Below are 12,065 nucleotides of genomic sequence, written 5' to 3'. Positions count from 1 at the left end.
CAATGTTTTTATTTGATCTCCTTGCTTGCTCGTTGTTGACAAGTGGCTAATATCTACAGGCATTTCAAAATCTTCTATCTTTGACAAATTCACATCAGTTTCTGCACAATAAGCAATATCATGAATATAAATTTCCTGTGTATGCCCAGTTCGTATAAATTCAACATGTCCTTTATCATGATTTTTCCACATCACCTTTCAATAAAATACCAACTCTTGGAGCAAGCCATATATCATCATCTCCAATATTAGCAACTCTAAAAGTTAATCGTTCATTGTTAACAGTAACAAACGTATGTACAACAATAAAAGTAGACGGCAAGTGTCCACTAGTGTGTAAAGTTCAACAACAGCATCATACAATCTCGGTACATTCGGCCCAGTTCCATTTAAAATAATCACAGATTTGCAGGAATACGAACTGGTGAATTAGAACAAAGTTTATTAAATCCAATAATATTACAATGTTCACTTTTGTCACAAGCTTTAAAAAGTTCTCTTAGTTTAAAATTTTCGGCTATTTCGGTAACTTCTTCTGAATACTAGTTGCCACAATCTTCTTGCAAAAGTTTTTTACATAAGCTAATAACGTTCATTCCCAAAAGTCCAGGGACATTTTCTTTTCTCATACGGGTATAACTGTCAATAGGATCCTTCACAATCAGAACACCTCTGTTTGGCAAACGTTGGCCCATAATGTCAATATCTACTTCAACATATCCTATATACGGTATACAAGATCCATTTGCACCTTTCAGATTAAACGTAATATCAGTTTGTAGATCAGTACACCTCCTTAGAAAACGGTTATAAAACGACTCTGTAACTGTTGTAACAGTTGACCCAGTATCTACTAGACAGTTAACTTTAAATCCTGCAACGTAAGCACTAACGGTTGGCCATTTACCCACTAAACGATCAGCTTAAATTGAGTCCATATGGTTATCATCTACAATGGGACTCCTCACAGTAGACACTACCCGTTTCCCGACTTCTTGGAATTCACAACTGGACAGTCTGCAATCTTGTGCCCTGGCTCATTGCATCCAAAGTACGTCGTTGTGGCTCAAACCTATTGTATCTACTGTTATAATTAGTTGACTGTTGCTTTGTATTAACGATCTTTGTTAATGTTTCAATATGTTCACTTTGTTTCTATACAATACCCAATAACTGATTGAATTTATCGGATTGTTCACTACTAGTGTCAGTTTTATCCTTACTAGCGCAAACATCAGCTGTAGGTTCTTCAGGTACAGTATCGGTTGTTTCACTTTTCATCTTGGTGTTGTATCTTTTATCTTTATATTCTTCCTCCTCGGACCACATAATAGCTTCTTCACGTAAATCCAAAAAGGGTATATGAGATTGTGCACGAACTATTTGTTTCAGATGTTTTCTTAAGTAACTGTCTTGTACATTTTGTGAAAATTGGTCGCACAATGTTTTCTCTTTATTAGGCATCCAAGTAGAATCTTTATTTGTAATTTTACTAATTAAATCCATTAACACATACGAATATTCCCTGAGTGATTCATTTGGCTTTGCACACGGTCCAAAAAATTCTTCTGTAGTTTAGTAATGTTATCCTTTACACCAAGGCATCTTTCTAAAATTTGATCTGGACTTTGTCGAACTAGATGCGAACGGTATTTCACTTCATCTTTAGCAGAACCTTCAAGTTGTAAATATATAAAATCCGCTCGTTCTTGACGGGACATCTTACGTGCATGCAACACAGTATTTACATCTTCAATCCAATCTTCAACTGGAAAATTATACCCAGAAAGCTTCGGAACCTTTCTATCTTTCTGCACATATACAACATTTTTTCGGTTCGAGGGTGCCCTTTTCAATTCATTTTCAACACTAGGTTTCCAATATAGTTCTTTAATTCTATTCTGTAAATCGGTCACTTGCTTTTGTAAAACTTACAAGTAGGATTACTTGCCATTATGAACTTTCAAAACTATTGAAAGTTACCACAAAAATATATACAAAAATTGCAAAAATACACAATATATAACTCCACTCTATATTCACAAAAAATATAACTATAATCCAGTTGGATAAATAGAGATTAATACACGGCCTTTTCCATATTAGCCTGGGTCTCATCCCGAGACCCCCAAATCAGCCCGAGACGAAGTCGAAGGGCTGATATAGGTTGAGGGATGATACCCAGGCTTATATGGAAAAGGCCATGTATTAATCGCTTTATCATATACTTCTGACAATAGTTTTATGTAAGGCAAATAAACAAATGCAATAACTAAAACAGTTAAAAACTTTATAAAGAAGTTAAATTATGAATCAAATATACTATAATTGGCCAACAACAGCATCACTACCTCCATATATATGTATGGTAACATTTCCTAAAGAGGCATTTTGAAACATTGAAAATTTTGAGGAGTTTTATGATCATTATTACTGCATGTTTGTTGTACTATAAAATGATTCATAATTGTCAATTGCATTTGTTAGCAAGTACTTAACTTTCCCCACAAAAGTTCCCGTAAATTTTGACGTCGTCATAAAAAATATCTGACGTCAAAATGGAAAAGTAAACAACCGATACCGGGAAGTTACTTGCACGAGAGGCACTATTATGGGATTTGTGCACGAGATGCCCGGGTGGGAAATTATGGCTTGTGTACTTCCGCTCATTACACATATTAGTGGAGCGGCGAATGTTGAAAAAGTCGCTTAGTTAACGATTTTAAATTACCTAAATACCTCATGGAATTTTAAGGTCTTAAAATGTTTATCGATTATTCAGCTTTAGAAAAATATTTGTCGTCAATATCAAATGTGGTACAAATGACGTTAAAAATAGCCTTTACTGACGTTACCCAACTTGCATCGAATACCCCACTGCCGTTTCGGTAGTCAAATTTCACAACAAACCCGTTCTAAAAAATAATTTTTGAATGAAATTGGTAAATATAGTGATTCTTGAACTTCATACAATGTAAGGGCATTTCCAAATAGTCCTAAATTTAATGCTTAATGCATCTGAAAATGGTTGAAAATAACGCTGTAAAAATCATCGTTTTTCATCTAGCATTATTTGCACGTGCAGTATATGTGTATTTTAAAGGCACAACAGTGAAGCCGCCGTATAATACTTTAATCGACCCGATTTACTTTTTGAAGTAAATTCCTAATAATATAAATATTTGACTAAATATCTGCTTTTTATCCAGATTTCAGGTCCGAATATTTGTCACAGATTTACCGACATTGTTGTGGTTTCTAGTTATAGTCACACATTCATCGATTTAGCGAAGGTCATTTGTAGTCATTTTTAAGCATATTTCTTGTTCATTTTATAATTTCCAAAGCCTTGTGATTAATTTATGTTGTTTGGTATTGTTGTATACTCGTTTTTGTTGAATTAAACTGGGAAAGTAAATTTGATTTTAGGGTTCGTTTGGTTTTCAGGTGTGTTTGATTTGGTTTTTTATTCAATCACATGGACAATTTAACAATCTCGTTAAAACTGGTCCCGCTAGATGCCCCCAAAAAAGGAAAGTGGAAGTTTGTGTTGACAAATGCATTATCTGCGATTCTGTTGTTGATGAAATATTTATAACATCAACAGAATCTGGAAGAAAAAGTCTGATTACTGCTGCAGCAAAGAGACGTGATGATTTGTTCAGTTATTTGAACGAATTCTGCAATGAAACAGAATGTAAATTATCCGTGTTTAGGTATCATAGGTTATGTTATAAAAGCTACACAAGTAAGCAGAATTTAAAATCAGTATCAGCTGAAAAGGAATCACCAGATATAGGTTCCGATTTATCTATAATGAATTGTTTGGTGCCTGAAAAAAAAATGATCACAATACATAAAAGTGTATTATTTGCAAAAAAAAATCTCAAAAAAGGGTGAAAACATTACATACAATTTCATCTGCTGAAAGGTTAGTCAATCTTATAGATGCTGCTTTTAGAGCATGCAACGGTGAAATGATTAATCGAATTTAGCAAGATAATTTGCTCAATAATGCAGTGTATCACCCAGCATGTCTGACCACAAACTTGGCATGTAGACCAAAATCCACTGATCAATCTGCGTACGATATGGCATTTAGCATAGTTTAAATTATAAACAGAGATCTTATTCTTGACAAAAAGTCTCTTGTTTTATCATAACTTTTGACAAGGTTTCAGTCATTTTTACCTGATAAAATAAGTAAGACATACTATAATTCCTCTAAACATAAGGCTAAACTTGAGAGGTACTACAGGGATGCCATTGCCTTTTTTGCTCAACAAGGACAATATAAATCTAGCATTGTTTTTGCTAGCGATATTTCCATTGGAGAAGTTGTTAGACAGCAATAACATCAAAGCATAATTTAAAATGGTTGAGATAAAAGCCGACTTAAGTACATGTAGCTCCACCAAAACCAACGAACAAATCGGTATGCAAGTATTTATGAAGCAGCCTCAATTTTATGACAAAAAATGGAAAATGTTTATATATCTAGGGATTATTATCGTGCAAATAACCAAGTACAAATGCATATCATTGGAAATATCAGAAGAAATGTTGTCAACCTGTTTGATAAGTTTTGTTACTTGTCTCTTGAAAAAGTCTTTTGAAACATTTTCTTCAGTATCTATGAATATTTCGCATGACATTCGAAGAAAATGTGCTACTCTCGCAGAGTGCCTGGTGTCAAATTATAATAACATAATTACAGCAAAACCCAAATGGCCATACCGCAGTCAGCTATAAAAGGACCCGATAAGACAGTGTAAAACAATTCAAATGAAAAGCTTTCGGCATGTGAATTCGTATTTAAGCATCACGTACTACGTACAATGTGGCAAAGCCAAGTTTGGTTGTCGGCAAATCTAGCCAACCGAAGTAATGGCTCCCCATGTGCATTTGTTGGAAAACTGCGCAACATGACAAGTTAGAGCCAGTTTTCTTTGAGGGACAAATGGAATCGGACATTCTACAAGATAAAATTAGTTCATGTAAGGGAAAAAACATACTAGGCAGCACGTGTTTGCAAGTAGCAGGGTCTTGAATCATGTATATTTTGATTTTATTGATTAAATAACAAGTACATTTAATATTTTGTACATAAAATTTTGCAGCTAAAACGCTGAAAACCGTTTTCCGCCCTGAACCCCCTACCAGGGCTCTGCCCTGGACCTACTGGGGGACTTAAGCGGTCCCAGACCCCCTGCCGATTGGTGCCTACAGTTGACCAATATCCTAGCTACGCCCCCTGTCTTCCTTGCACTGATTTATGTTTTTGTCAAAATGTAGGTAGTTGTAATGAAATATCATGAAAATAGTTCTTGTAATATTTGGTAACTTTATTTTAATTTGCTCCATGTTTTCGACGTTTTATTTGGTATGGAAATAAACTCATCATAGATACCATAACGGTCATGTCTCAATTTTAGGAATTTGTTCTACAACACGCTTGCACTAATTGAGTAACATATCAAACTCCAATAACTATATTATATAAAAAGGTATCTTGTATTGAGATAGTTTGAATTCATTTTCAGAAAAGTCAGTATCACGTCGAATCCTTGAAAACTGAAACGAATTTTTCATGGCGGCAGATTTGATTTGATTTATTAACTATGCATTTCAGATACTCTTTGAAAACTTTTTAACTATTAAAGTATTCAAGAAATGCTATTTGTCGATGTCAATTATCAATGTTTATATTATTATGTTCCTATTTTCCATTAGACATTAAAATTTGTATGTACCATGGACTACCTTCAAAAAAGTTAAATAAAACGTTTTTCTGACGTCATGTGCAATATGAAAAAGATTTTGTATGAACTAACGTTTTTTTACATAATACTACTCTTATAAGTTATTGAATAGATTATTAATTTTGAAAAATATCAATGGTATTGTGTCTCTAGATGAAAGTAGGATTTTTTTAAGTGATGACCTTTGACCTTGATTTTCGATATTATTGTACCAGATTTGATATTGACGACACATATTTTCAAAAAGTACAGGATTTCAGCTTTCCAATGAGCTATTAAAATCCCATGAGGTATTTAGGTAATTTAAATTTCTAAAATTGTCCATTCCGCCGCTCCACTATATACAAAAACTATCATATCAATCCTAAGTATATAATAATAACACATAATCCAGAATGAATCCAACACATAATCCAGATTGAAAAAATAATTAGCATAATTCATCATATGTCACCACAATATCACATATATTCCAAATACAGAAAACAGTTACTTCATTGGTAAACGGTTTCGGCATTGTTATACATCTCCGTCAATGTTCGTCTTCAATCGTAAACTCCGAGTTGTTTTAGTGAATGAATGGAAATAATTTGCAAAATTTTTTGCCAGGACTATAAGTACTACTCAGCATTTATTTATATTCTTAAATCACGATGTTATATCTTCACTGTTTTATTTTTGGACGGACAAATAGCAAAATGCCGTAAAAATACTATTTGTCCGGCTTGCCTGATGAATAAACATTTTGACTATTCGTTTGTGTTATATCTATATAAGGGATACATGATATATCTTCCTTTTTATCAAGGAAGTTTAGATTTAAAATATCGTCGGTTTTCATTTGTAGTTTAATAGAAAATTCATGGTTGAAAGAATAGATGTTTATTTATAATATGCATAGCATGCACATGTACTTTTTTTTTATGTATACAAAAGTGGTGAATAGGATCTTTTTTAATATTACATACTAGAAGTACTTAAAACAGCAGTTTTGTCTCAATCCCTTCCAAAGGACAAGGTACGATAAGGCCTGTTTTTGCCCCCCCCCCCCCCCCCCCCTATTTTCTCATTTTTCAAATTCTGTTTGGAAAGCTTCTTTTTATGTTAAAACATTTTACAACATTCTTTTAATTCTTTAATGCCTGCACCAACATGACCCAGGAATTGTTTTATTCAAATGTCATAAGAACCGTTTTTGCTGTCCAAATCGCCATAATTTTTCCCGGGTCACGTAGGCGCACGATATTAAATTAATTTTTTTTTTTACAAAAATCGTTATTTTTTCTTCTTTAGACGTTTTTGATGCACTTTCATTCCCTTAACCTCACCCATTTTCCGAAATTAATGGTTTTGAAGTTCTTCCAAACAGACTTCAAACCTCAGGGAATATTTTAATGTGATAAGTAGTTTTCAAAAACAAAATTTAGAAAAGGAGAAAAAAAAGGGGGGGCAAAAACGGGCCTTATCGTACCTTGTCCCTTTTCACACGTCGAGTGGTTTTTGTCTATTTACTTATATGTTGGAAAACTTATACGGTCAATGTCGTGTGCCATCCCTTCAACTTTTGAATCATAATCGATCAAATTTATATCATTTTTACCATAGTAATTAGCATTTCTTTGATTTTATTATATAATGTTTCATACACGATTAGGCCATGGCGGCAATGTTATTTAGTGACCAAAAGATGAGAACTTATAATTAATTTGTGTTGATTGTAATCCTCTTGCTAAAGCATAATGCTGGTATATTAGCTGAGTAAAGATAAAAAGTATGAGATATTACAAAAAAAGAAAACCCCAAACAAGTCAGAAGCTGTTGACTTTCTATGCTACTGTGTTGAAATCGGGCATTTATGATAGATGGTTGATAATCCTTGACCCATATACTCTTATTCTCTCCCTATTTTTGTTTATTGGATACAGCTGAATGGTGAATCTTTTTTTATGCGTACCATCAGGATATTTACCGGATAAAACATAAGTAAATCGGTCATTTGAGATGTTGGGTTTGTTGTACTGTTGCAGTAGAATATTTCTTTTTTCTTAGATAGCCAGCCGATGTTACTTTGAAGCCTCATCGTAGATTCGTGATACTATCCTGATTAAGCTTGCTGTATGTCTATTGGTTTCTTTTTAATCAATTAGAATTCTCTCCACTTTCTCTCAATAAATCTCTCATATTTTACATGGAACTACATAATTATCTTCTGATTTTCATTTTAAAGCACAGGACAATATATTGAACACAAACATATTTCTTATCGATTATATTTTGAAAGATGAAGGTCATTAAAAGTGACCTACACATATGATGTAGCTGTTTCCTATATCATGGAGGTGGTTATGACTTCGTTCACTTTTTCCCGAGAGTATTTCCTTGCGTGGGATTGCGTTGTTGTTTCTGTTTTGCATTATATTTCTGTTGTTTACAATAACTTTTGTGATCTTGTACTATTTACAATTTGTACATACTTTTTGAAACTTAGTATCTTTCTCAGAACAGACAAATTGCGTACAACGGGAGGCATTTCTCATTGTACCTAATTAATACCGCCATGTGCTTGATTTGCCTCCCCTTGTTACGTCATCCGGGTTTATATTACCATGTGGTTTTAAGGAAAAGAGCATGTTCCAGCCACTTTTCATTTATATGTAGTAGATGTATTATTGTAAACCCGTGGTCGTGAGTTCGATCCGCACTGGGTGCTCCATGAATGATGTTCAACTTCAGTGCTACATTGTGATTCTACTAAAATGAGCGATAATTGTATTATTTACGAAAGATTATATTCCCCTGATATGGCAGGTGTGTTATTTATGCGAATGATCTATATTACAACCTTTATTATGTAGCACTGATTTTGATACTGTTGTTAAAGATAACAATTACATGAATTCCAATATTGTTGTTGATGAAGTAATAATGTACTTTAAGCTTTAAGTATTTGTCCTTGGTTTACGAAAAAAGTAGGGTCTATTGATTTTGTGTATTCACCCGATATGAGCGGGAAATCTTGAAAAATGTATCAATCAGATTTTGTAAAATGGATATGAATAATTTTCACGTGTTCATGAAACCATGTTTTGCAGTGGCAAGCCGAATTTTGAGTATTGATATATTCCAGTACATTCGGTTCTCAACTTACTATTGTGTGAACATCTTTTAGAAGATTAATATCATGATAAATAGTAGTTAAATTTTGAAGTATAGCTGACCGTTAAACTATGTAGCCGTAGCCAGTGCCCGTTAAGACTATTTTTGTGCATAATTGGTGATATGACCTTTGATAATTAATATGACATTGTTGTTTATCTAATTACTGTTGTTGTGACTTCCAGGTCTTAAGTCTAGAAGAGCAGTCTTACAGAAAGAGGTCAAGCTTGCTAAGTGTGCAGTCTTTCGGCCTGGTTCTTATTCTAATCTGAAGAGTCAACCTAATGCATACCATATTTTTTGTGTTTTTTATAAATTTCGACCATTTCCTTGAATTAAGGATACGTTGTGTGCTTATGCATGTTTTCTATCCAAGAGTTTAAGCAGTTTTTCATCCATTAAGAATTCTATTTCTGGCATTAAGACCTGGAGTCAACTGTTTTGTTTTACTGTGGAACCTTTTTTATCTTCAGAATTGAAATTGACTTTAAGAGGATTGAGCCATAAGAATCAGTATGTGGCTGTGTCGACATTGCCACTGTTACCGACACATTTAATTGATATTGTTAGGTTGTTGAATATTTATGATTATTTAGATGCTTGTTTATGGTGTTTTCTAACATTTGCATTTTTGGTATGCTTAGGGCGTCAAATCTAGTCAGCAGGAGCTCTTCACCTTTTAATTCTCGTGAACAATTGATCAGAGAGAGTGTTGTTGTGAGTGAAAAGGGTATCCTGGTTTTATTGAAATGGTCAAAGACTAGACAAGATCATCATTACACACATCAGGTTTCTCAATGTTGCTCAGTTGAGCCATTAATATGTCCTGTTCGCGCTTATAAGCATCTTGTGTCTTTAATACCTGGTGATAAGAATACTCCCGTTTTTGCTTTACCTGTAAATGGTAAATTATTGCCTTTATCTATGTCAGTTTTATTGGACCGTTTAAGAGAGTTAATTTCTCTTGTTGGTTTAGACCCTTCAGTTTATTCTTTCCATTCGCTGAGGCACCGAGGGGCTACATTAGCCACCAAGGCTGGCATTCCTGAGATTTTATTGAAACATCATGGAGACTGGCGATCTGATTGTTTTCAGACTTACATTAAACAAGCTAGTGTTGATATATATCGGATAACGTCAGCCATGAATTATTTGATTGGTAGTCAGTTTTAGGGTATGTGAGCCGGTGTATTATTATATTTTTGGTTTGTTGTTTTTTAACATGTTTCTATATATATATATATATTTTTCTCCTTCGGTTTGGCGACTTCGTTTTGGGTTTAGGTGCTTCATATTGACACCTTGTTCATTGTAGCTTATTGATACCATGCTTGGTATAACTATATTTGTATGCATTATTATAATAAAGCACCTTTCGCCAAACACTATTAGTTGTCAATTATTGATCACTTATGCAAAAATTCTTTACAAATTTAAATTATAACTAATGGGGAGAAGTGTAACAAGCTAAGCTAATGCGTTCAGCAAATTAAGATTTATAAATAATAACTCTCCATGGATCAATTGTCAATTAAACGATTATAGTAGTTATTGGCATTGAAAGACTAATTTGGCTCAGCGTTTTTTTCTCACCTCGACGATAGGCAAAGTGATCATTGTCATCACTTAACGTCCTTCGTCATCTGATTAAATATCTTTATAAAAAGTCTTCTTATATAAAACCCCTGGGTCAAATTTAACCAAAATTGGCCGTTATCGTCATTATGGTAAATAGTTTATACAATGTGTCTGATGATATCCGGCTGTCAAACAAGATAGTCTACATGGCTTACGATAACACAATGGAGATGAAATGCAAATATAGAAATACAAAATACAATAGAATGCAAAAAGAAGAAAAGGTAGCAAGAGATGATCTACAAACTTGAGTCTACAAATAAGTCAACATGTCCAAAATTGTTAATTGACTACTTATTGAAGTTATTGCCCTTTTAAAACCAGGTTTAATCCACCATTTTTTTGAAAATGCCTGTACCAAGTCAGGAATATGACAGTTCTTGTCCATTCGTTTTTGATGTGTTTTGTCATTTGATTTTGCCATGTGATAACGGACTTTCCGATTTGATTTTCCTCTGAGTTCAGTATTTTTGTGATTTTACTTTTTTTAATGACAATTTTACACGTAAATGCCCATTATCTTGAAAAATGTAATAGATAGCTAGAAACTTAAAATAACACAAATGATCAACAAGACTAGATCTACAAATAAGCTTTAATGGTTGAAATATTCAGTCGATTCATTTTGGAGAAATTGTCCATAATGATATTTTTTCAAAATGTTTGTATATTATCTTAAAAACTATCATAGACAAACTTTAAAACAGAACAAATTATGAACAGGATAAGATATACAAATATACTTCAACATTACTGAAATTATTAGTTGACTCTTTCAAAGAGTTGTTCCCTTTTCAAGCTGAATTTTACCAAATAATGGCCATTGTCGAAGATGCAGGTGCCCGACATAGGCTCGTTAAAATCCTTTTTTTGTGGTTGCAGAAACTATAATGGATAGAGAGAAATTGTGAACAGCAAAAGTTTTCAACAAAAAAAGACATACAAATAAGTCATCTTTACTAAAATTTTCGAATGACTTCTTATAGAAGTTATGTGCATGAAAGACGTATTTTTTATTCAGTTTTTTTAATATAATTTTTATCAGAAATCTTTATAGATAGATAGAAATTGTAAAGTAAAAAGTTTTGCACAAAAAAATGTCCACATAATTGGCTGAAATTATCAACTGACTCCTTTTAGGGGTAATTGCTCCTGAAAGATTATTTTCTTTTCTATTTGTACAGTTTTTGCACAAACTAAAATAGACAGCGAGAAACAGTTTAAAAGCAACACTATTCAGCATGATAAGATAAACAAATCCGTAATCATAGTTGTAACTCTCAACAGACTCATTGAAGAAGTTTAAACTGATTGCAGAAAAAAATGAGGATATCAAAATGGCATATCTTTTGCAAGAGACATACATACAAACATTGGTAAATATGTCTCTGACTTAACCAGGCGAGCTATCCTGGTTCCCTTGTTGAGATGGCGTGGCCTGTTTTGTTGGACTTACGAGTTTGAAAAGCCTCTTGGTATATTCTCTAATTTTCGAAAAAATAAATATTT

General features: G+C 33.2%; 1 protein-coding gene across 1 annotated transcript; it reads right to left on the bottom strand.

Moving 5' to 3' along the window:
• Window positions 1-542: 542 nt before the first annotated feature.
• On the bottom strand, window positions 543-1,506 carry LOC134688069 (uncharacterized). The gene is made up of 2 exons (XM_063548537.1): window positions 1,167-1,506; window positions 543-922 (listed from the first exon to the last, which is right to left on the bottom strand). Exons 1-2 carry the CDS (start codon window positions 1,504-1,506, stop codon window positions 543-545), a joined length of 720 nt encoding a protein of 239 aa, XP_063404607.1.
• Between the last annotated feature and the right edge of the window lie 10,559 nt (window positions 1,507-12,065).

The sequence above is a fragment of the Mytilus trossulus genome, chromosome 10, assembly GCF_036588685.1.
Source record: "Mytilus trossulus isolate FHL-02 chromosome 10, PNRI_Mtr1.1.1.hap1, whole genome shotgun sequence".
NCBI lineage: Eukaryota > Metazoa > Mollusca > Bivalvia > Mytilida > Mytilidae > Mytilus > Mytilus trossulus.
The sequence above is the reverse complement of the archived record's forward strand: the minus strand, read 5'-3'. Positions and strand labels throughout refer to the sequence as shown.

Excerpts from the sequence above, each read along its gene's own strand:
- LOC134688069 (XM_063548537.1), bottom strand. The coding sequence starts at position 1,506 with ATGGATTTAATTAGTAAAATTACAAATAAAGATTCTACTTGGATGCCT. Across the intron at positions 923-1,166 it reads TAAATTCAATCAGTTATTGG|CTGATCGTTTAGTGGGTAAA; the intron begins GTATTGTATAGA and ends ACTCAATTTAAG.